The 25,294-nt window shown below is 48.2% G+C and overlaps 2 protein-coding genes across 3 annotated transcripts in view; one reads left to right on the top strand and one right to left on the bottom strand.

Moving 5' to 3' along the window:
• The window catches only part of SYN2 (synapsin II), a gene marked incomplete at both ends in the record, with an annotated part of 163,144 nt that overhangs the window by 115,853 nt on the left and 21,997 nt on the right, over positions 1-25,294 (top strand). The window contains 6 exons of the mRNA XM_079712054.1: positions 2,146-2,203; positions 3,477-3,568; positions 5,777-5,933; positions 10,669-10,758; positions 20,582-20,644; positions 21,257-21,399. Coding sequence (XP_079568180.1) covers positions 2,146-2,203; positions 3,477-3,568; positions 5,777-5,933; positions 10,669-10,758; positions 20,582-20,644; positions 21,257-21,399 — 603 coding nt within the window. The remainder of the gene's footprint in view (positions 1-2,145; positions 2,204-3,476; positions 3,569-5,776; positions 5,934-10,668; positions 10,759-20,581; positions 20,645-21,256; positions 21,400-25,294) is intronic.
• Positions 12,950-18,439, bottom strand: TIMP4 (TIMP metallopeptidase inhibitor 4; the record flags this gene model as incomplete). 2 transcript variants are annotated; one of them, XM_079712350.1, is made up of 5 exons in its annotated part: positions 12,950-13,147; positions 13,788-13,912; positions 16,489-16,603; positions 17,016-17,113; positions 18,301-18,439. In XM_079712350.1, the coding sequence occupies 5 exons, from the start codon at positions 18,437-18,439 to the stop codon at positions 12,950-12,952; spliced, it is 675 nt and encodes a 224-aa protein (XP_079568476.1). The 2 variants fall into 2 exon arrangements, with proteins under 2 accessions (XP_079568476.1, XP_079568477.1); XM_079712351.1 differs by having other exon boundaries at positions 12,960-13,128.

Below are 25,294 nucleotides of genomic sequence, written 5' to 3'. Positions count from 1 at the left end.
TTCAAAACCCACAAAATAAATGAGTGAATTAAAAACCTTGGCAGCATCTAAGTACTTAGACATAAACTCTTAGTTCTAAGCTTAACTCCTATGAACTTCTCTATGATTTGAGCATATTATTTAGCTGCTCTGGGTTTCTTTCCTCATTGGTTAAATGGACAGCACTGTCTGTCCTGGCTGCTTCACAGAGTTGTAAGGAACAAATAAGGCAAGAATGTGCTTTGAAAATGCAAGGCATCATACAGAATGAGAGGTTATTGTTAGTGCCTCTGAGACTTACCTCACAGAAGGAGAGCTATTTTGAGACAGGAAGATGGGAGGAAGCATCAGAAAAGCATTGCTGGTAACAAGGTAGGCACACCTCACCAACACAGGGAAGGAACCTCTTGGATCATTTACTCCAGTTCCTTCTGTTTATAGTCGTGGATGAAGACCTACGGAGTCCTCAAGATCTTCAGAGCAGTGATAGTGCCGTGCATAGACTATTATTTAAACCCATAAATAAGATGGAACCCTAAAAGGGATGGGATGTGCTACAGGTCCCTTGCCCAAGGGGCTTGCTGAGCTGTGAATGTTGAACAGGGTTCTGGAAGCAAGCTGATGAAGCTTAGTAAGGAATTGGGGCAGAGGTAGGGGGATGGACTTAAGTGTTCCAGCTCCAGGATGGCTGAATGCCTCTGAGGAGCAATTTGAGGGTAGCCAGGGACTTGGATAGGACAAATGACAACTTCCTAGAACAGACTGTTCCAGAACCAGATCGGAAAGGAAATAGCCTGGCCTCGTCCTGGGTAGTTCACAGGAACCGGTGTAGGAAGTATTTGTAGTAGAACTAGTGCTCACAACATCAAGTCCCTTTTGCACAGAAGAAGGAAAAGGGGAAAAGACACATGCAATGCAGCATACATGACAAGTCAGTTTTTGTAATGGTGGGAATGAGGATGGCGAGAATGAATAAGCAGAGGGAGACAGTGCTGTGCAGCGCCAACGACTCTGGACTCAGACTTGGGTGTGAATATTGGTTCTGTCACTAACTTGTCATATGACCTTGAATGTGCCATTTTTCTCCCCTGAGTCTTGGTTTCCTCATCTCGAAAATGAATGCCTTTCTCCCTATCTCATAAGTTGTTATGAGGACTAAATGAGATGTTCTTGAAAGCAACTAGCACATAATTCCTAGAACATGATGCCCAATAAATGTTAGTTTATCCCTTTGTTTTGTAGAGGGACTTTTAGAAAACCTCCAGCGAAACATACTAATTTGAAATTTCAAGCACTGGGAAAGCAAGCCCAACCTAGGTAGCATGTGGAAAGGCCCTTTTTACAGGTGGAGAACCAGCCTATAAAGGCAGGTAAGAAACTCTTATGAGAGGAAGGGGAGGTGAAGAGCCAAGTAGCAATGGCTATAAATATAAGCATAAACAGTCCTCTTACCGGCAGCTGTAATGTGAGGTTCCTCCAGCTCCGTGACAAAACAGGGAAGATAGTAAGTACAGTGTATCCAGGCTTGACTCATTCTCTTGACTGCTCAGAAACACAGGATAGGTTTTGTGTTCAATTATAGTAGCTTTCCTCAGCCTCTCCCCCTCCCCCCTGCTTTTTTTCTGGTATAATTAACTCTCCTTCATTCATTGATTGTCCTTTAATCCTCGTTTTGTTGGATGTATTTGCTTTTTAAATTATTGTCTCAAATCCTTTTTGGAAGTATGGGTATGAAGAGGTAAAATAGTAACAGTTTCCTTAGAAACTAAAATTCCAAGGGTGGAAACCAACTAGAAAATCAGAGTGAAAGGCAGGATGGGGGAAGATAAGGAAACTATAGGGATGTATAAAATTGACCTAGTCTTTACCAGGAGTAACATTAGGGAAATTGTTACTTCTGTACTCCTTTTGTAGCGGAAAGACTAAGGATGTTATCATAAAATCACAATGCCTGAGAGTGAAAGGCCTCTTGGTTTATTTTATACAGGGGAGGCCGTGGTTTGCCTGAGGCTGTCTCATGGTGATCCAATAGCAGACTGACCCAGGTCTCTTGACTCTCATTCTGGGATTCTGTCTGCCATGGTCCTCGTCTTTGTGAGAGTGAATTTCTGACTACAAACACCTGTACAGAACTAATTTGTGTGGGTTTTTTTCCCTTTTTTCCAGGGCCAAGTGCTTTCGGGGCAAAAAAGTCCTTGGAGATTATGATATCAAAGTGGAACAGGTAACCAGCCTGGAGCCCAGGGTTGCATCTGCATCATTGTTGGCCCCTCTTGACATTCCAGAATGAACCATTTAGTTCTGCCAAGTGGAGATCAGTGTCCATCACTAGCTTCTAGGCTCTCCATCTCCTCCCCCAACCCTTTCCAGGACTTTTCTCTCTATGAGACATGGTCCTGAAGGCTGCATCTTTCAACTTCACTGACTTCTCTTCATGGCTCTGGTGTCCGTAGAGAGGCAAGCAGCATGCCTCTTGGGGCCCTCTGGGTGCAGGGTTCTCAGGCTGAGGAACACTTTAGAGGAATGTCTTCCTCGGACATGGCCATACCTACATATTGCTGGTGGCATGGTCTTGCTGGGTAGGCACACGTCTGCCATTCAGGTGTGTGGCCTCCAGTGGTGCCTCCTCTGCGCACCTGAGGCTACACTTCAAAGAGAACTTAGAAAAGAGCACCTCCTGGTCTTAATGCAGTGAAGTCCTGAAAGGCTCATTTTTTATCTTCCTGTACCCTTTGCTTCATGATAAATAGAGATTAGGTCCATTCGAGTGGATAGGGGGATGTCCAGTTTAAACAATGCATGTATTTTCTATGTAATGATAGAAGTTACTCATCATTCCTTACATGGTGTGCTGTGATTTACAGAGTACTTTTCCTATCCATTGTTGCATTCAGTTCTTAAAATAACTTATTAGATAGGCAAGGTTGGTAAAAAAATTATTCCCGTTTTATAGATGGGAGAAACTGTCCACCCAGAGAGAACAAGTAACTTGCCTGAACATCTTATGCAGCTAGTTGGGCCGGAGCAGAACTAAAAACGCAGTTGCCTAAACTAAAACTTTGTGTATTTATGTTGAAATTGATAAAGGGCATGTTTGTCCCAGTTTGCATTCCCGCTCTGTAGAGAGGCAGCACAAAGGATTCTGGGTGGGGAGTCAGAAGGCCTGAGTTTTGCTCCTGTCTCTGCCAACAATAAGTTTTGTTTGTCCAGAAAAGTCACTTAGCTGCTCCTTTGGTAAATAAGGATAATTATCTCTGCCCCTCCTGCCTTGTAGAGTAGCTGTGAGAGTTAGATGAGATCAGTTTGGGAAAATGCTTTGCAAACGGTAAATAAATGTTTGGTGGAAGGGATGCTGTTGCTGCTATGCGGAGGGCCTCGCAGAATCAGGACTGTGGGCTTACTCCCCTACTGTTATTTTTATTTATTCATTTTTTATCATAGTAAAAAAACACATAGCATGAAATCTACGCTCTTAATCTCCTCCTGTTATTTTCCAGGCAGAATTTTCAGAGCTCAACCTGGTGGCCCATGCAGATGGGACCTATGCTGTGGATATGCAGGTGCTCCGGAATGGCACAAAGGTTGTCCGGTAAGGTCCTTTCTGTCCTCTGGGTCACTGTCACTGTCACCACAGTTACCATCTCTGGCTTGCAGTGGGACAGCATTGCTATGTATAGTGTGCAGAAGTTGATGATGTGTGTTGTGTGGCAGTGGTAGAGGAAGGCAGAGGAAGCCAGCTCCGGCCTTTAGGGAGGTCGTAGTCCACTGGTAGAGAAAGCTCCATGGGCTCAGAGCTCTCTGAGCGGTAACTGGATTCCTGTGAGAGGTGTTCCAAGACTCCGGCCCTACCTCAGCCAGTGCAGCTCTGGGCTTTTATCTCTGAATATATTTCCCCTGGAAAACAGCCTTCCATTGCTTTTTTTAAAAAGTTTGGAAACCTCTGCTCTGGTTCAGACTCCTTTTTTACATTGATTTGCTTAGATTCCCTCAGTAAATTGGTAGCAGAGCCCTGTGTTCTATGTGAATTCTCTTAACTCCCAGCCCTGTGTTCTTTCTATGTTCCAAATTCCTGGGAACTCATAGGTCTGATAGGAAAGCCTGGGGTGGGAAGGGACATTGTGGGTGGAAGAAAATTTGCAATTACAAAGCACTTACATGCCAGGTGGGGTGCTGGGTGACTTACAGACATCATCAATTGTAACACAACAGTTCTGTGCGGGAAGTGATGAGGATTCCAGATGAGGGAGAAAGGTTCCCACAGTGTTCTTCTTCCCTGGGGCTCAGCGTGGCTTCAGGTTTTCAGACATCAGGGTATTGCTCCAGGAAGAGTGTTCACTTCACCCTTTTCCCTACCTCAATCTACGCTACCCTGACACTGAGGTTGCCAGCGTCCAACAGGACCTGGGTCTGTGACAGGGAAGGCAGAATTCAGGTGTCTGGAGCCTCAAGTCAGGAAATGTGAGCTCATCCATCCTGGAGACTGAGGAGGACAGAAAAAGAGACGTCTGTCCACATGGGGGTGAGCTCAGGAAGCCCCTTCTAGAGAGAATGGTGGGCTCCTCCAATGGTAAATGGAATGAATCACAGGGATGCATGACACAAGCGGGTGGTGACAGGAAGGCCCATGTTAGGGTGCTGGGAGGGATCTGGCACAAATAAGGCAGGCCCTTCCAGTTGCAGTGTGGGGACTCAGGAGCTGACCGCAAGCCTAGAGCTCAGTGTGTGTGACTGGGATATAAGGTTTGGTCTCAGGCATACAGCCGGAGCCAGTTTCCCAGAACTAGGGCACAAGGAGGTCAGAGCACATGCCGCCTGACTTGATGCTAGCTCCCCTGAGCGACTGAGGAGGGGTCCTTCCACCCCCACTTTAAAAGACTGATCTCTGAGCCCAGGTGGGGCTGGAGCTGTAGGTGGGGATTGGTTGGGTGCCTGGGAAGAGAACTGGGTAGGTCATTACACATGTGTGAAATGGCCAAGGCCTAGAGCCTTGAGGGCAGATGCTGCCACAGAACTGACTCTCCAGGAAGGTGGGATTCCTGTGGAATCAGGGCATGAAGATGGGGGCCCTGGTCCTGTGGAGCAGCTGGGGCTGGGAGCTCTGCTGGCTAGAGGTGAAATGCAAGGAGCCTTCCCATGCACAGGAACACTCTGTACTCTCAGTGCTTCCTGTAGCCAGTTGCTCAACCTCAGTTCTGCAAAAAATATTTGCACCCCTCCCTAGCATCCGCTTTGGAAGAATAACATGGGGACGTCTGGTATCTGTTCTCAGCCAGCCTGGACCCTTGCTCACCCGGGGACCTGATGAGGGCACTGCCTATTTTAAGGAGCAGCTTTAAAGCGTCAGAGCAGGATGCTGAGATCAGGGATCTAGACAGCAGGGCAGTGAAGTCAGCCAAGTGTGTTGTCTTCAGAGTCTGCCCCCCCTTGGGGTACCAACTCTGGAGCACAGGAACTTCAGCTCTTGTCATGCCCCACAGGGACAGGGAAAATTCTTGTTGACATAAGGTGTGAGGGTCTAAAGTGTTTCTTCCCTCCTGAGGGCTTTTGCACCTTAGAAAAAGACAGTGCTTAACCCAGAGGAATAAGAGAATTTCAGAAATCTGTTCAAATCTCCTTTGAGAAGTGCCAAACATAATACCTCATTTCCTAGTCCATAAAAGAATAGCAATGATAAACTGAAGGGCTTGGCTCGGGTAACCCCTAAGACTCCTTCCCTGTCTTGGTCTTTGGAGATGGGAGACAAGCGGATGTATGACCTGAGGTTCTGGTTGATGGCAGACTTCTACGTTCTTACCAGGTCCTTCCGACCAGACTTCATGCTCATCCGGCAGCATGCGTTTGGCATGGCAGAGAATGAGGACTTCCGCCACCTGATCATTGGCATGCAGTATGCAGGCCTCCCCAGCATCAACTCCCTGGAATCCATTTACAACTTCTGTGACAAGCCGTGGGTGGTGAGTGAGTTACCCTTCTGCCAGGTAAAAGGGTAGGACCCTGGTCCTCTTATCTCCCAGTCCCTAGGAGGACCACTGGTGATTCAGGTGCAGTAGGTGCCAGCTGAGAAGATGTGGGAGGAGCTTCAGCTGGGACATAGGGTAGGGTAGGCTCTCACAGTAGGACTTTGTCATCACGGGCTGGGCCGCCTTTGCTGCAGCGTGGACATTTGGCCTCACAGCGAAGTCACACCAAAGATTCTGTGAAGATGCCCTTACAGGTCTGTAGGCTCTGCCCTTAGCCATAGGATACAACAATAAAAATACCAGTTTCTTGTCTGTGAAAGATCTAACCATTGGAAAGGCCTGAGGCCAGTGGGGACCAAGGGGATGGTCCATCTCAGAGGGATGTTCATGTCAGAGTCCTACCAAGTGTTTCAACAACCTTAAAATGAGATTCATCCACACATATATCAGTCAGACACTTCTATGTGCTGGAAGTGCCCTTAGAGATCATCAGCTCTCACGCCTTCACGTAGAGATGTGAAAATTAAAGAAGGAAGGTAAAGAGTATAAAACCACTTACTATGTGATGCCATCATCTGAGATTTTCCTACATTAACTTTGTTTAATCCTCACAATAACCTTACAAGGAAGTTATTATCATTATTATCACTTATTACAGAGAAATGAGACCCAGAAAGGATTAAGTAACTTACCAAAATTTCAGGGCAAGGATTTCTCTAGATGACAGTCTCTCTCGCATAAATTGGGTTATCATGTGAGGAAGAAGCTGGTCCGGTGTTCTCCTCCTTGGCTAGTCTGGAAGTCTTGGAGGCAGTAGAAACGTTTGAGCAGAGAGAAGAGTGACGCTAGGAGGGAAAGTGGCCTGTGATGGTCCTGGGCTTCTCTGGCCTCCCCTCTGACAGCTGGGGGATCCAGTTCCTATAACTTTGCTGCTCCAGGCTGGTCCTCTTGGAAGGAAACACCTGCCCGTAATCACATCCTCCTCTTCTTGTTTTTCAAAAATCATTTCAGGTCTCACATACTGGCTTGCCAAGGGTCATGGCACTGGTGGCTGATTGTGAAGTTCCCAGACCCCAAGCTCCCAGACTCAAGGAGCTGGCAGGGGTGTTTTTTAACTAAATGGATCCATCACCTCTACTTACACACCTGAACTCAGTTTTCCTGTTCCATTGGAAGCCAGGGAGACCTGACAGTGTGAGAGAAAGACCAATGAGCAAGGAGTAGAAAGATCTGGGAGCTGCTGTAGTTGCCACTTGTTCAGCCTTTCCCTCTGTCTGGCCTGAGAATCTGGAGTCCTAAAGTTGTGCAGAAACAGGCTACAGGAATTGTGTGATTTGAATGAGTTGCTAATCACAGAAGAGCACATATGAGGCCTTCACCAGGTTTCCCCTTAGTCACATGACCTTTCCTACTGCACTCATGTCCTAGCCCTTTCCGCCCTCACCCCTGCAATACCTGTTAGAATTTGGCTCCCTCATAGCCACACAGGGCGATTCTGCTATTATCAGCTTTTTTCTGGGTGCCCTCACTAATCAGCCTTCTGACTAAACCTCTCTGTGCTCTGGTTTCTTTGTCTGTAAACTAGGAATAATCATAGTACCTTCCACCAGCTTGCCAGCCTGGTGTTACGGTCCCCTAGTACTGGGGATCTGAAAGAAACTAATTCCCTGCTTTATGTTCCAAAACTGTGCCAGAGGCCAGGGAGGGGCAGATCAGAAAGCCTGTGCCTGGGGCTTTGCCCCTCCTGGGATTTGGGATCTGGTGAGGGTTCACATTCTCACCCGTTCACAATCCAGCACATTGCCGTTGGCATCGCATGAGAACAGCGGGGCTCCCTGGCAAGACACCAGGTTCTCCCTTCGTTTTCACTAAGCAGCTGCCACACTGATGGCATTTTATATATCGTTCTCTGTCTGTTAATGGGAATGAACAGATTTGGTGACTGTGAGGGGAGGGTCCCTCTGAGATGGTGACTTTGGTGCGTATTTTCTAAATTTCTTTATTGTGGCTGCTCTTGGTGTGAGGAGAGGCCTCAGCTGGACTGGGAAAGGCTCTACCTTGTCTCTATCACAGTGTCTCTGAGCATATCCACTATCTCATACATTGGTCAGGGCAGGCACACTGGGATTTTGGAAGCAGAAGTAGACCTACCAATGAAAGTAGCATTCCAGGGAGTGCAAGAATGCCACCATCCCATATTGCTGCAGATTTATCTGAAAATCCTGTCACTCTGGGTGTTTTTTAGAGACAGATGCACATGAGTTGAATTAAAGCATTTTATTTCCAGGAGGGATAAGGATAACATATTAAATTCAGACTGATCTTGAAATCCCATTTTATCCAAGATGTCTTTCCTGATACACGGGATAAGTGGTTATATTGAACGGTTATCTTGCTATTCATTGCCAATACCACCCCCCAGCTCCCAAATCCATTCTTTTGTCTAGGCATGGTGGAAATAACCCTTATCAGATATTCCTTCTGTTTAATTGGTGACTGTGTGCTTGTGACTGAATCTAAGTTTCCAAGGAGGCAGGGGTTAGATGCCAAGCCCAGTACTTTGAGCAGAAGGGACTGCAGGAGGTGGAGGAGGGTAGCATGAGCTCCCAGAGGCCCAGCTAGTGCCTGGAAACTGGCTGCCATTTTAGTCTTGGCTGTGCCGGGACTCTGAGAACCTGCCGTGGGCCTTCTTGGCATCGGTGTGGTGTCTGTTTAACAATCCCACATGCTGGGAAGATAGGGCCCCACATGCCTTGGTGCCACGCCAGGGCAAGGGCTGCAGCAGGACAGAGGTTGTGAGGCAACGCTGGTGTCTGCTCTCTGGGGAGGCTGGAGAGCCTTGGGAGCTCAGGCAGGTATCCAGACACAGAGCAGGAGTCCAGCCAGGCTGAGCTGGGCAGGCAGGACTTAAAGGTCAGATGAGGTGGTGGAGAGAATCAGAGAAGGCAGGAAAGGTCTGAGGGGTGGTCTTGACAGTCAGAGAAGGTTGAAGAACCAGAGAACGGCGAGGACAGCAGGGTACAATGGAGAATGCACTGGGCAGGAGGAGACCTGGGCACTGTCCCAGTGCAGCCCCAAGTCCAGGCATGATGTGAGAGCCTGCGCTTTCCTTTGCTTCTGTAGCCTCAGTCTCCTCATTTGTAAAATGAGATGTCTGGCCTAGAGACTCTCTCAAGTCTCTTCCAATAATAAAATCTTTGGGCCTTGAGAGTCCATCAATCGTACTTGCAGCCCTGGAGGAGGCCTTAGAGATCTAAAGTCACCAACTGCGTGTCACTAGGGAAGTGACCCAGAAATTCCAATGTTTTTCAGCATTTCAAGAATAACAGATTCTATCTCTACTCACAAAAGGACCACAGCAGATGATCACTTAAACAACAGTTTGATCATGGAGTTTGGGAGGAAACGTAATAAAAAGATGTTCTTTTGTGGTAAAAAGTTTGAGGAACTGATCAAATTCAGTTCTCTCTTTTTATATATGAAGAAAAGGAGGCCTGGAGAGGAGAAATCATTTGCCTAAGGACACCTAGCAAGTTCAAGCAGAACAAGAAGAATCAGAAGACTGTAGTTTTCTAACCACCCAGTTCTGGCTTTTATCGTCTCCCCGAACTGACTCATGCGCTAACATCCCTGATCAAAAACAGGACCCGAGCTTTTGAAAAATGTTCTAGCTTTCCTTTCTCTAATAAATAGAAGGTAGATTTGATCTGGCAACTTTTCCTACTAGCAGTTCCAGATATCAGTGGCTTAGAGCGTGAACCCAGTAGCACTAGAGAGAAGAAGCTGGATTACCCCTGCTGCCAGCACACTGGGGTGGATGTGGGGAGCTTGTGTGTGAGTGGGCGGAACTGGAAAGCTTCCTGTGGGAAGAGCGTGATCTCTTTAGAGCCTGAAAGGCTGCTATGAGTAGGGAGAGTTATGGGTTAGGAATAAAGGAGCCTGGCTATGAATCTGGCTCAACTACTGTGTGACCTTGGGCAAGTGACCTCTCTGGGCCTCAGTTTCTTCACTTATAAAGTGTGGGGGGCAGGGGGCACCAAGGGGTGCTACATGTTTGCCAAAGGCAAACCCTGACACTTAAGTCTGTGTACTTCATCTCTTCCCCATGGAGCTGTTCTGGCTTCTCATAGGTGAAGGTCCAGTGATATCAGTTCGTAGATGAGTAGTAAGTCCTAGAAGACTGGGTCTGTCTTTCCTGCATTCCATGACTCCATTCTCCCTACAGGAAAAAGCTACCATTCCTTTGCTTGGCATTTGAACTTCCATGACTGGGCCCCATGTTACCTATCCAGCTTCATCACTTGCCATCTCTAGAGACGAAGGTGTTTAGAGTTAGAGACCCAAATTTCAACCCCAGCTTTACAAGCTCTTTGCAGCTCCATGACTTTAGGCAAGTTTCCTACCCTCCCTGAGCTTCATATGTAAAATGAAGATGATAAAGAACCTAGTTCATCAATTTGATATGAGGATTAAATGAAATATCATTAAAATTGAGTAGGCACTGAATGAATGTTAGCTCACTCTCTCCCTTCCCCAACTAAAGCATACGTTCCTGGAGAATAGGAATGGGACACCTCTTTTATATCCTCAGAGCGCTTTGCACAAAGCCCTCAGTGAGCAGATACTCAATAAATCATTGTTTGATTGACAAACAAATATTTGTTGGATTGACACTTTGTCTGTTCCAGAGCTGTTTAGGTAAACCGAAACCTTTGCTTCTCTTTTTCAGTTTGCCCAGCTGGTGGCCGTCTACAAGACACTGGGAGGAGAAAAGTTCCCACTCATTGAGCAGACATACTACCCCAACCACAAAGAAATGGTAGGTGACTGAGTGCGGGCTTCAGTCTCTCTGCTGTTCACACTCTGAGCTTAGCCACGTGGTGACTATGGGGCTCTGAAGAGGGCCTCAGCCTCCCAACCCCAGAGACTCTGTTGAGGTTGAACTGCAGACTTGCTTTGTGAAGCCAGGGTGGCTGGGTTTTAGCTGACAGCCCCTTGTCTCCAAAACCTGGAGACAGCATAGGAAAGAGCAGAAACAAGGGCATTTTATCGAGCAACAAATCCATGAATCAACAATCAGAAGATCCAGCTGCTTCGGGTCCAAGCCCAGCCCCACAAGTCAGGGACGGTTGCATTCCCTCACTGCATGTCAGTTTCCCAGTGCGAAAGGCAAGTGGGCATAATTATTCCTGGCCAGGACATTTAATATGGTACTTGCATAATTTAAGTGAGATTCTTTAAGTAATAGTCTGTGAAGAGTGTGAAGTGCTCTTCAGAAGGAAGGTGTTCTTCCTGTTGTTATTCATCAGGCCCTTCCATTCCCTTGGCTTCCTCAAAATTTCAATAAGACTAGGGTTGCACTGTGCCTTCTCTGAGGCCATCCTAGGATGGCAGAAGGAGCAGAAAAATGGGACGGATGGTTGGTACAGAGGCTATTACTAATGTTTTTCCCTCGTGGTGACCTGGGGTTTGACCCCCTTCTTCTTCTCTGGCCCCATGTACTCTGCCTCAGGCCTGCTTGGTCAGTTGGTGGTCCTCCTTAACCCACCAATGGAGACTCTCTCTGCCATAGCTTTCCAAGTCTGGTACTCTGGGACAGAGACCTCCAGAAGGAATCTCCATTTGCACCATTTCTGTGAATGAGAAGCCTGCTCCTGGCATTTTGTGCGTGGCCCAGCTTATCAGCAAGCCACGCACGGAAGATGAATAACAACCCTGGGCCTCGAAAGGAACTGCCTCCTTCATTTTTGTCAGAGCTTCCCCAGGAGAGGCCCTGGAACCTTAAGCCCTTGTGTTTAATAGATCCTTCAGACCCTCATCAGGGCTTTCCCTTTTAGGACAAGTCAGGAAGCCCTGTAGAGGCTGAGGAACCCTAGGGGTCTGTGCTTGGCGATTTCAGGGAGTCCAAGAGGGGACTGAGCTGAAGACCGAAGGGACTCTCAAAGCTGGCTTTTTCCTGCTGTAGCATCTAGCAGGCTGACCACTGGAAAAAACTGCAACACGTGCAAAGTGTATTCCTCATCTACCATCCTTTTGCCCCAAGGGCCCTTGTGTTACTTTTCTCCCGTCCTCTAACCTGATATTTGCTTTCAAGAGAGGACCCCTAAGATCTCTCTGAGGTGTCAAAAGCTAAGTGGGAATTTCAACTCTATAAGAGAAAGGCTTTTTTTAGCTTAAAAAAAAGTTTTGAAGTAGGAATGAAAACATTAGTAATCTAGTAGAGAAGGACTTTCTAAAAGAGACAGAGGAGAAGCCTTTTGGACATCAGTTGAAGGCATTAAGTATAGTTAACCTAGAGAGACAATACCCACGTCTGTTCTTATCTTGCTAATTGGGCCAGGCCCTCTGCCAGGAATGGTATAGAGGGGATTACAGCACATGGAGGGAGGTTAGGCCATTGTAGGCTTCACATTGGATGATTCCGTGTCCCCCAAGTCACTCCCCCAAACAGATGAAAGTATATCAGAGGATCAGAATGAGTTGAGACAGGAGGAGTAGAGGATACACAGCCAAAGGATGTTGTTCTTTTCATTTCTCCAAATCAGCCTGTTTACGATACTGTCAACCCACCTTCTGGTCTTGTACATCACAAGGCCGCCACACCGTCTCATATGTATAATAGTCACCGTCTCTCCCCTGTCAGATCAGTTAAGACAAAAAGAAAGCACATTTATCTGGGGAGAAAAAGGAATAGTCCTAGCTTTGGAAAAGAAACTAAGCCAGAATCAATAACAAATACCAGCTCAGCTAAAAGGGTTTGGGAGGCAGGGATGAAGGGCTGAGGACAGGAGAGAAAAGTCATGCTACTTTCCCTAGCCCTTGAGAGGTTCTGGACTGGGGTCTTGGACACAAGCTGTAATATGCCCCATCCCTGTCCTAATGCTGGCCAGACCATCCACTTGTTACTTCCCATTGTCTGGCAGCGATGAGGCAGGTGGTGACAGCCAGAGCTCTGAGGGAAGGAAAATGACTTGTTTTTCAGGATTCTTGAAGGTATGTGGTGGTCCCTCCTAGGGCTGGATGATATCAACAAACTCCTTCCTGAGGGGCAGGCGTCCCTGGTACCAGCTGCAGGTGCCATCCACATGCTTCATGCAGACATAGTGCCGGGCCTGGTACCCATAGAGCTTCCGTTCCAATAGCCAGTCTGTCCAGAGGCACTCGTTGTGAGCCGAGATGGTACAGGGCACCGTATAGCAGGTGGTGATCTAGAGCCATAGCCACACAACATCAAAGTGAGTAGGGTGTCCTTTTTCCATTATTGCCTTTCAGACTCCTACATGTTCTCCTACAGCCTAACTCAAACGCCCCCTCCCTTATGAAGCCTTTCCTAGTCTCCAAATTTCTCCCTTAGTTCTCCTTCCCCCTGTGCTCTGCATATATAGTATTGCCTCCCTCATGGCATCTCTGGAGTCAGAAAGACCTGAAGGTCCTTACTCTACCACTGACCTTAAGCAAGTCACTTCACTTCCCACAGCATTAATTTCTTCACCTTAAGATGGAAAAATTTGTTTTAAAGACTAAATTAACTATTTTAAATAAATTAACCATTACAGGTCCTGGCAAAGAGTAGACTCTCTTTAAATGGTAGTGCGTTATCCCAGTCTGCCTAATATGATGGCTGCCTTCCCAGCTAAAATGTAAGTGCTCTGAGATCAGGGACTATGGGCCATCTCACTTTCCCATCCCCAGCTTCATACGATGCCTAGTCCATCACAGATCTCAAGTATAGTACAGCAGGTGAATAGATCGTGCATGCATGAAGGAAGGAATACATGAAAGGTGAGGCTGCATGGCTCAAGACCCTTCCCCCACCCCCAAAAGACCTTGGAAATGGACATTCCTTACTTGGCAGCCACAGTTCAGATGGTAGTGGTGATTCAGACTTTCTCTCTGCAAAAAGGACAGGTTCTCCCAGGGCTCGATGTAGTTGCACAGATGGATGAAGACTTTCCCATCACTGAGGATCTGACCTTCAAGGGGAGGTGGAGGAGAACCCAGCATGAGGAATCTGCTCCTGGAGCTCCAGGAGCCCGGATTCTTGAAGGAGCCCCAGATCACAGCCTCTTCAATATCTTTTGGTGGCAGTGGTGGCATGGGGCTCAATGAAGAAACCAGAAATACCTCTGTTGTCTTTATATCAAAGCTGTTACCAGATGATGTTTGTATGAGGGAGAATTGTGGGGTGAAGGCCTTTGCGCTAGCATGGTGTAGACAGAGGGGTGTGGGCTTTAAGTCAGAATCTTGGTGGAACCCCCTTCTTTTCTATCATTTACTAGTGTGTGACCTTAAGAAAGTCACGTAACTTCTCAGCTGAAAGATGAGAATAATGAGGTTATTGGCAGGATTAAATGAGAGAATGTCTGTGAAATTCCCAGCACAGTTGTGGGCCCACAGAAGATGTTCAATAGATAGTAGGTCTTTCTTCCTTTTCAACCCTTTCCAATATCTACACAGGCCAGTCTCCTGCCCCAGTGATACCTATCTTGGTTAAGTCTTTCCCCTTCCCTTTCTTTACTTATCAAACTCTTTCCTATCTCCAAAGACCCTTTTTAGTACTATCTCGTCCACAAAGCCATCCCTGACCATGCTATAGCCCACACCTCTCTTAGAACTTTAGTCCCTCAGTCATTTACTGCCTGAGCAACTACTATGACCTGGTACCAGGAATACAGAAATAAATATGACAGGATCTCTGCCCCCAAGGAGCTTAAAAACTAGTAAGGAAGACAGATAAGTAGGCAAAAATGACACTGTTGTGTGATTATATACAAGATGCAGTATAAGAACAAAGGAAAGAAAAATTATCTCTGTCTGTGGAAGGGCTGGGGGCAAGAAGGTGTCTAAGAGCAGATGATGCTTGCGTTGGGCCTTGAAGGGATGCGTAGGAGTTCACCTGCCAGACAAGTGGGGAAGAACTCCTGGATGTTGGGACAGAGGGGTGTAGCCCAGCAGTATACCTACTGCAACCGCAAGTAGTTTCATCCAGCTTTAGGGGAAGCGAGGGGCTGGGAACGGTCACTGACAAGTGGCAGGAGGCAAGGCTGGAGAGGTCAGCAGGGTCTGGTCACAGAGGGCATTCAGTATTAGGCAGAAGAGCTTGTGCCTTCTGCAGGCACCACTGATGACTTTTCAGTACGCCTGTGCTTCGTCACCTAACCCCACCTTCGTTTAGACTTGACCTCTGTGAGGGCAGCCAGCACGTTTCCTGCTTCCCCTGATGCACCACCGTACCTAGGAGAGGGCTAGGCAGGCAGAGGGCAGGTGCTCAGGAAGGAGGTGGCCTCGTTGGCTAGTCCTGGGACCTGGAGGGCTCAGGAGCATGCCCTGCCTCTGCCTCTCCCATCCAGAGGCGCCCCGATCAGCACATGCTCAGAGCTGGGGGCCCCTACCAGTGTGGCCTCCAATGCCTATGACTTCTCAGAAGTTTGAACTGTGAGCTCTTTGAGGACTGCGACTTGTTACTGAGTCTCCACTCTCCTGCCCCAGGCCAGGCAGTGAGTAGGTGGTCATTCATTGCTAAGGGGATGGACAGATAGTGGAATTTCTCCTCCTGTCCTCCCCAGCTGCTATGTTTTTCTTTTCCTGGCCTTCTTTCTAAATATTTTTCATCTTTTAGGGCCGATTCAGATCCCTCTTACACAATGAAGCTTCCCTAACTGTTTACAACCACACAAATACCTTTCCCTGAACTACAAAATAATTCAGTATTGCATTCATTCACTTATGGATTATACTCTTGTGAGGTTCTTTAACTGTTCTATCCCAGCCAGTTCAGTATGAGGGATCTGTCTGGGCCCAAGGTTGTGGAGACAGAATCACGTTAGAGTCAAGCCTCCTGTTAGGGCCTGTGCTTTACTGCACCCTCAGAATAGGGCCTCGGATGTGAGTCAGCCACGAGCCAAGAGTGTGACCTGGCCCGGCTGTCTAAAGCGAATACAGTTGTAGGCTACAGTGACTGTTATGTGTGTATTGCAGGGGGAGTTTGCAAAATGCACCATCCTCCTTTACTCTGTGTAACTAAGACCTCCCCTGCAGTGTGGTGTCCAGTTCGGGGTCCTGTGCTGGGGAGGGACAAGGACAGGCTATATCCCATTGAAGGTGGCCAGTGCAGGAAGGGGCCTGGGAACCACAGCCAGTAGACCTGCAGCTACAGTGCATGTATCTATCATCCTCAGCCCTCTGAAGGGTCATTGTAGAATAGAGGGCAGAGCTGAACCCATAAGGGAGAGTTTCAGAATGGCAGAATCTGGCTCAAGATACCAAAAATCTTATGCCAATTAAAGCTGTTTGGAAATGGATCCAGTTACCCTAGGCTGGGAGAGCAACCTGTGAACTAGCAAGCCAGTGGCAGTGAGGACTCCTGCACTGAAAGGGACGTTACCAAGGCTCCTCCCGACCTAGGCTGCCTCTTCGTAACACAGCTCTGTTTTATGCCCAAGAAAATGCCACCTGGCTCAGCTCACTACCCAGGGTCAGCCCGGGCTCCTCCTTGACTGCCTTCCTTAGGGCAGAGACACTTAGGGCCGCTTGCTGATCTTTAACTTACCAGTCAGGAGATACTGCTTCTGGCTGTTAGCTTCTAGTTTCACCCCACAGAGGGAAGAATCAAAAGGTGTATAGATATACTGAATATTGTTGACTTTCTCAAACCCTTTGAACATCTGAAAGCATTTACAAAAGAGCAGTACTGGGTCAGTGAATGTAGTTTATATCTTAACAGGAAAAACTTTTTCTTAATCTAAAAAAATTAAGCGAAAGTCTAGTTCAGGATTTGTTGCACACGGATGGCCCAACTGGGTCTTTCCTCTCTAAAACAATCTAAACCTTGGTTGATTCCAGTGAGAAGGGAGGTGCCTCTAGCAGCCCTATGCACAAGCTCTGAGGGCCTGTCCTGCACTGTGCCTTGGCTCCGGTGGGCCTGTTGCCTACATGTCATCCCCTGCACTTGAGCATCTGTACCCCAACACCGCTGAGCCAGGCCGCCTCACCTATCAGCCCCACCGCTCCCAGATCACAGACCCCACTCCTCCTAACAGCCCAAGGGGGTAGTTGCCCTGGCCTGTCCCCATGTACCTTTATCTGTTTGATTTCATACCGGATCATTTTTTGAGTGTCAGCAGGGTTTGCACTGGCAGGAACTACCTTCTCACTGGAGATTTTGGCCCGGATTGCTGCATAGGAAGAGAAAAGAGGGAACTTTCAGCAACACGTGGGAGCAGTCCATCCGGGATCTGGATGACGTGGCGCCCCTGGAGAATTGCGCAGGGGAATTCTGGGTTTAGGTCTTGGTGGGTTATGGGGAGAATGCTGCATGTGAGGGAAACTCCTCTGCACTTGCTGGAAGTTCCAAAACCCTCGGGCCTGTTGGGTCCTGCACTTTAGCAGCTGGTTTGGGGAGTCTGGTTCTCCACAGCCAGGGTGCAGTGGGGTGGAGGTGCAGCAGGTAGAGGAGGAAGCAGGAGCCCCCTGAGGGCAGTTGGTGTGTGGCCATCCACTGCTGTAGCCCAAGGCCTCAGAGAGAGACTGACGGAGCTTGGTAAATGTTTATGAATTGATAAATGTCCTGACCCTGCACAGAGGTAGTTCATCTCTTGCCACTTGAGTATTAATCAAAACCTGTTTATGAGTTCCTCCTCTGTGCCTGGCCTAACGCTAGATACTAGACCCACAAACATGATTAAGACAGGGTCCGCACCCTGCAGAACTCTGGTGTGGTGGAGAACACCCTTAGAAAGACCAACAGCACAGCATGGTAGGAGCACAGAGGTGCTGTGGTAGCACCAAGGAGTCAGGAAGCCTTCAGAGAACAGGAGACACCTGAGTAAGATCTTGAAGGATGAACAGGAGTTTGCCAGGAATTTAAGGGTTTCAAGGAAGGGCATTCCAGGCAGAGGGAGAGAGAGGGCAAAAGGTGTGTGTTGAAGTGAGGGCGTGGTGACAACCTCAGTTATAGGCTTGGACACCCAAGGATGTTTATAATGAAAGCGTAACCCCCTGGCCCCCGGCTTTCCCTTCCCCCATCCAGTAGGTCAGAATAATCACGGGAGAGTTCCGGAGACTTGTTGTTCAGTGACAACACCCCCCCCCCGCCCCACCCCCGTAACTGCAGTAGGCAGGGGAGGGGGTCGCTGCGGAGGCCCTTTATGCAGTCTGTTCCCTCTCAAGTCTGCGGGTCACGCCGCTTGCAAGGTGGCTGTGGCGCCGGCCCTGCCCGACCCACGGGGCCCCAGCAGGAGGCAACTGGTGCGGGATTGGAGCTCCTCCCCTTCCCTCCAGACTCCAGGTCTGCCGCTGGGCCCCGCCTCGACCCCACACAGCCACCCCCTGCCGTGGACCTCGAGGGCTCCCCCGGACTCACCTAGCGCCGAGTGGCAGACGTGCTGCTGGGGGTGCGCGGGGGCGCAGCTGCACGCCTCGCCCAGCCCCGGCGGCCGAAGCAGCGCCAGCAACCGCAGCAGCAGCGCCCAGCTCGGCGCGGTCCGGGGGCTCCGCGGCATGTCACGGCAGCGCCCTGACTCAGCCTCTGGGGACTGTCGGACCGAGCAGCCCCTCCAGGGCTTCTCCAGAACTCGTCGCGCCCCTCGCCCCTGGCTTTATGAGGTGGACCTAGGGCCAGCCCCGCCCCGATGGGCTCCTCCCTCCTTTGGCTGTAGGCCACCCGCGGCTGCGGGACCAGCGGCCCTCCTGGCCGGCGGGCTCAGTGGCAGGCTCAGCAAGATGAAGAGGGAAGCCAGGAGAGCCTCTAGCCTCTATTTCCTTGCCTGAGCCTTCTGGAAGTAGAGGGGGGGTGGGAAAGGGGATGCTGTAAGGACCGAGAGACAGGGCAGCAAAGACAAATGCACCGGGACTCAGAGACCAAGCGACTGTGATTCAGGCAGAAAGGACAAGGGTGTAGAGAGGCACAAACAGAAAGAGACAGGCGGAGTCAGAGAGAGGCAGACGGAATTACAACAGGCAAAAGAGACAGTGACAGAGAAGGACGGATCTCTTGCTGAGCTGCACGCTGGGAATGAGACAAGCTACTCAGGGCTTCTTTCAGCTGCAGGAAGTGTTTTCAATGCCCTATTTATGAGGCTCCAAAGCAACAGCAAACAGTAATGGAATAGGACAGAGAAAGTTGGGGGGTGTGTGTGTCTTGGCTCTGTCAGCTGGGGGGTGGGGAGAGATGTCCGAGAAAGCAGCCACTGCTTTAGAAACCCTTTCCCGTGCCCAGAGCTCAGACTCTGCAGATGTCTGAAGACAGCGCTCTTGCTGGGGGCTCAAAGCACAGGGTAGCCCATCACTTAGGGCAAACCTGGGTTCTCAAAGCTCTCTCCAGACTCTAGGCCACCCTGGTTCCTATCTCAGGCCCCTACTCAGCTGAGAGACTGACTACATCTTGTTATAGAGGGTGGGGCAGCTTAGAAAACAAAGAAGCAAGGCACTTGGGGCCACGGACTGGAGGCCTGTCCACTGTTTGACAGAGGGCATAGTGCTCCGAGCCTCCAAACAGAAAGAAACCCATGGGATTACTGTCATAGGATGTTTCCACACAGTGTTCCACCAGGAGGTAGCAGGCTGGGTACTGATTCTGTCACTAGGTAGCTTGGCAACCTCTGCCTCTCTGAGCCTCACTTCCTTCTCCGTAAATTAGGATTGAACTACATGATTTTACCCCAGTCTCAACTGGCCTCAGCCAGGAATACTGAAATCCTCAGGTCAGGTACTCCCAGTATCTGGTCACATTCAGGATTCCCATGGGAATCTGACTTTTCTCAGAGTCAACATTATTTCCTTTGAAAGACATGTTTTCATCTTGCTGTGGTGGTGATGTTTGAAAAGGAAACTGAAAGAGAGCTGAGGCCTGACTGAGAAGGATGAGATTTGGTGTCCAGGTTGGTTCTTCATGCAACACCCGACCAAGATAGAGTCTGATGTGTTATTGCACGGGATCTCGAAAGCATCCAGTCCAGTCTCTTCACTTGGCACGTGTGGAGGCTGAGGCCCAGGGAGGTAAAGGGACTTGCAGAGAGACTGGGATGCAAGTCTCCTGACGTCTAGTCCAGCACTTTTCCCCCTCCACCATGTTATTTCTTCCATCACCATTTTGTAACAGCTTGAAATCCTGCCTTTGGGGGGTAGTTCTTCTTCTTTTAAGTTTTCATAGTTCCTCTGTTAAAATACGGCTACCTCAAGGTAATGTTTACTCTCTTAAGGATCTCTTTTGAGTGATAAACGTGTTGAATTCTTATGTCAGCTCTCTTCCAAACCCCAAGCTGGGCAGAAATGGGCCTCCGCATACTAAGTAAGCTGTGTTTGGTGGTGAGTTTGGGGTGTTGGTGAGCAAGGAAGGGAGTGTGAAAGAGGGGAGAAAAGCCAGGTTCAGTACAGGAAAGCTGGACACATGAAGGATGAAGCGATAAGTTTTAAAGATGTAGAGAGTACCAAGTCGGAGAGCAGGGTCCTTATGGTTCTGCTACTAATATGCTGTGACCTTAAGCAAGTCACTGTCACCCTATGGGCCTCAGTTTTTTAATTTGTGAGGCAAGTAGGTTGCACTAGTTCTTTAAAGAGCCCTTCCAAGGGTGTTCCCAGAAAAATATTTGTAAGATTCCACACGTACACTCTGACCAATTCATTCCTTTCTCCTCTGCTTTCAGCTGACTCTGCCCACGTTCCCTGTGGTGGTGAAGATCGGCCATGCTCACTCGGGCATGGGCAAGGTAAGGCTGGGGCTGCTGTGCTCTGGGGTTGAGGCCAAGAAGGGCACTTTTCAGAGAGCCTGGTTGTAGACTGTTCTTCTGCCTCTGTTGCTGATGACTTCTTTTCAAGGAGAAGACCATTTGGCCCCTCTGAAGTCGTGAGTGTTACGCAAACGGTCCTCTTGCAGCAAGCAGAGTGCAGGCCACCTGACTGGTCCCTGTGTTCTTTGCAACAAATGTGACTCCTGAGCCCTGGGAAGGGAAGCTCAAGAGTAGGGACTTCTGGGGCTTCCCTGGTGGCGCAGTGGTTGAGAGTCCGCCTGCCGATGCAGGGGACACGGGTTCATGCCCCGGTCTGGGAGGATCTCACATGCCGCAGAGTGGCTGGGCCCGTGAGCCATGGCCGCTGAGCCTGCGCGTCCGGAGCCTGTGCTCCGCAGCGGGAGAGGCCACAACAGTGAGAGGCCCGCGTACCGCAAAAAAAAAAAGAGTAGGGACTTCCTAGGGAGATGTGGCTCTCAGGTCTGCATCTGGATGGAAACATCTTGATGGGTTTGGGGGCTCAGGGCTCTTGTGACTCTCAATGTGTGTGTGTGTGTCCCTTTCTCCCTCTCTGCCTTCCTCCAACATTAGGTCAGAGTGGAAAACCACTACGATTTCCAGGACATTGCCAGCGTGGTGGCCCTCACCCAGACCTACGCCACAGCAGAGCCTTTCATTGACGCCAAGTATGACATCCGGGTCCAGAAGATAGGCAACAACTACAAGGCTTACATGTGAGTGGGGGTGGGGTCCCCACAGATGCTCTTCGCTGTCTCCTCAGCTCTGGGGAGACTCTCGGCCACCAGGTAGTAGCCACCTCTCAGTTTAGCCTCCTCTGGCCCACAAGGCAGAGAACAGAGAGCGGGCGCCATTCAAGTCAAGGGAGTCTTAGCCTGGCTTCCTTTCAAGGCAGAGGAAGGGTTCCTGAACTAAGAGAGAAATAAAATGAGTATTTGTTTTCATTTAGCCTCTAAGTGGAATCTGACATTCTCCTCAGTTATGAACAGACTAGAGTATCAGCAGCAGCACACGTGATTTGTCACTAATGGTCATCACAGAGGTTTTTGTACACATACACCTGTGACAGATATCTCTGAATACCAGTTACTTTTATCACTATTTAAGAATCATGGTAGTTAGACTTGCCACTGCATTCACACCTGTGAATACATTTGTTATTTACGAAGAAACATATTTTTTACTGATCTGAGATTTGTTTATTTTTTTTTGATAACTCTTTTGGTAAATTCTTTTAAATAATTGAGTTCCTTTGTTGTCCTGTGTGGTTTATTTTACATTCACACGTCTTACATATTTTACACATTGAAAGGAATCCATAGGCTTCACTAGGCAGCCAGAGCACAGAAAAAGTTAAGAAACTCCTGACGTAACGATATAGCCCTGCAAACACTAAAGAACATTAAAAGCCTAGTGGTTATGAGAATAGATGACTTCTCCATGTAACTGTCCATTTGCCAGAATGGAAAGGTAAACGTTTCCTCCAGTACAATTTAGAAAAAGAAAAGATTTCAAGACTACCTGATCTTCCATAAAATACATAAGAATGCAAATGGCTTACAAGTCCAATTTTGGAAATATTAACTTCACACTGTAAAAAATGTTAAGGTAGTGTTTTTCTTTACAAAGAGAGAACATTACAATATATGAATTTGATCTTTGCCACTCAGGACTTGAGCAGATGTCAGGGTTGAGCAGCATCCCTCTCTCACCATCTATTTTCATTTTTCTTCCCTCATCTTTCCTTTTAGTGCATATACTCCCCACCCCTGGAGTTAGTTAGGAGTCCCTTCCCTGCACTCCCTTCTTGTAACCCTTTGCACACCTCTAGCTGAGCGCTTTTCACACATTGGGTATTTGTACCACGCTCCTCTGAGCTCTCTAGGCAGAACCGGAGTCATCTCTGTGGCCCTGCTTCCTTGTACAGTAGCAGGCGTGTAGTAGGCCCCCAATAAGTATGCAGGGAAGAGCCCTTGTGAAGAACTGAAGCACAGAATCTTTTTTACCTTTATTCACCCGATTCCTACTATTTTTAAGTTTATAATTTTTTTTTTTTAGTAAATCTTTATTGGAGTATAATTGCTTCACAATACTGTGTTAGTTTCTGTTGCACAGCAAAGTGAATCAGTCATATGCATACACTTCCCCATATCCTCCTCCTCTTGCGTCTCCCTCCCACCCTCCCTATCCCACCCCTCTAGGTGGTCACAAAGCACAGAGCTGATCTCCCTGTGCTATGCGGCTGCTTCCCACTAGCTATCTGTTTTACATTTGGTAGTGTATATATGTCCATGCCACTCTCTCACTTCATCCCAGCTTACCCTTCCCCCTCCCCATATCCTCAAGTCCATTCTCTATGTCTGCGTCTTTATTCCTGTCCTGCCCCTAGGTTCTTCAGAACCTTTTTTTTTTTTTTAGATTTCATATATATGTGTTAGCATACAGTATTTGTTTTTCTCTTTCTGACTTCACTCTGTATGACAGACTGTAGGTCCATCCACCTCACTACAAATAACTCAATTTTGTTTCTTTTTATGGCTGAGTACATGTTCCATTGTATATATGTGCCACATCTTCTTTATCCATTCATCTGTCCATGGACATTTAGGTTGCTTCCATGTCCTGGCTATTGTAAATAGAGCTGCAGTGAACATTGTGGTACATGACTCTTTTTGAATTATGGTTTTCTCAGGGTATATGCCTAGTAGTGTGGTTGCTGGGTCATCTGGTAGTTCTATTTTTAGTTTTTTAAAGAACCTCCATACTATTCTCCATAGTGGCTGTATCAATTTACATTCCCACCAACAATGCAAGAGGGTTCCCTTTTCTCCACACCCTCTCCAGCATTTATTGTTTGTAGATTTTTTGATGATGACCATTTACTTACTTTTTTATTTGCAAGGGACCGTCAGTTATTTGGGGGAATGTTTAGGCCCTCTCAGCTCCTCTTCCCCAAACTTTTGGCCATTCTCTTGCTCTCAGAAGAAGGAACTGACTTGGCAATAGTCAAGATAAGGTTTGAGATTCTTCCCTCCTCCCCCAGCCCTCACCCTAGAGACCTAGAGGCAGCCACGGTTGGTGGAAAGAATGCGCCGCTCCTGCTCTGCTGTCAGTAGGCAGTAATGTGGGTCCCTCTGTGGAGGTCGGATGACCTGCGAGTCTCCCTAAATGGCTTCTCAGTTTCCCTTCTGCTCCCATGTGCCCCAGGTAGCCTGCATGGATCTGTGCCCTGCATCCTGTTGTTAGAGAAAAGTGTAAAGTATAAGGAACATTATTATTACTTAAAGTTTCTGAGACCCTATTATGTACCGTGGCCTTGTGCTGGGGACATGGAAGTGAGGGACTCTCTGCCCCTGTCCTTGAGGAGTCCAGCCTCGCCACAGGAACACACCTGTGAACCACCAGTGTTAGGAAGACAGCATTATTTTTACTATGATCTGTCTTTGTGTTTCTGTTCATATTTTGCAAGCCACTCAACTGTCAGTTGTTTGTCTTTTCTGAACTAGGTAGTGGGGTGTAGGTAAAAGCGCAGCACAATGAAGGAACCAAGAGTCCTGAGTCATTATCTTGTATCTACTTTGACTAGATATACAATGCTGGACAAGTCATCTAACCTTTCTGCGTCTTCATCTCCTTGTCTGTAAAGTGGGGGCAGGAATCGCAGCCTACTCACAACAGGGCAGTTGCAGTGAGGCTCTGGCAAGGGATTTGGGAAGGAAGAACCTTGGAAGGTAGTCAGTGCTATACAGATGTGAGGAGCTGTTACTGCCATATCGGTCGGCTCACTGGGCTGGCTCAGGGCTCTGAAGTACCAGCCGTGTGTCTCGGTTTCTCAGTGTCTGAAATCAGATCTCTGCGAGAATACTCCTGAGAACTGCTGAGCAGAGAAGCACATCATCCAGTCTTCAGTCATAGTGAGTGATAAGGACAGCAGGTGAAGGGCTCTGTCAGTAGTTGAGCAGGGCTTTTCTGTCCCCTAGGCCATCCCCTTCCTCTTGACTATGTCTGAGTGAAGACTAATAATTTAAAAGCCATATTTTTGGTATTTTACAGTTTATTTAAAACTGTATCAGTTGGTCCTCATGACAACCCTGTGTTTACATAGGGATAAGGGAGGTGCAGAGAGGTGAAGTGATTCACCCAAGGTCATCCAGCCAGTCAAGAGCAAATGCAGAACCAGAAACCAGGTCACCTGCCTCCTATTTAGTCCAAGACTAGTTGCCTATAACACATGCTCTTGGAGGGAGGGTGCAGAGGGCACGGAAGGGAAGGGGTTGGGGACTCGATTCCAGCAGCTCCACGTGATGGATGAGGCAGCTCAAGCCTGAAGAGGTTAAATGACTTGTCCAGAGCCATGTTGCTGATACTGTAGGCCCTCAAAAGTAACTACTGAATGAATAAGTGAGCTAGTAAGGAAGCCATGGGGAGCTATTCACAGGAACCCTGAGGGTGTTTCCAGGATCAATAGAATTCAGTTTGTATACACCAACTCAGCCGAGATACCAAGTGGGTAGCCTACTGGGAATACAAGACAAAATATATACCCTCAAGTGATTAATGGACTTGTGGACAGAAGACTTAGCTCAAATAACTAAAGTAAAAAGTAGACGC

This window comes from Hyperoodon ampullatus (assembly GCF_949752795.1).
Source record: "Hyperoodon ampullatus genome assembly, chromosome: 10".
NCBI classification, from domain to species: Eukaryota; Metazoa; Chordata; class Mammalia; order Artiodactyla; family Ziphiidae; genus Hyperoodon; species Hyperoodon ampullatus.
This window is presented reverse-complemented; position numbering and strand designations above follow the sequence as displayed.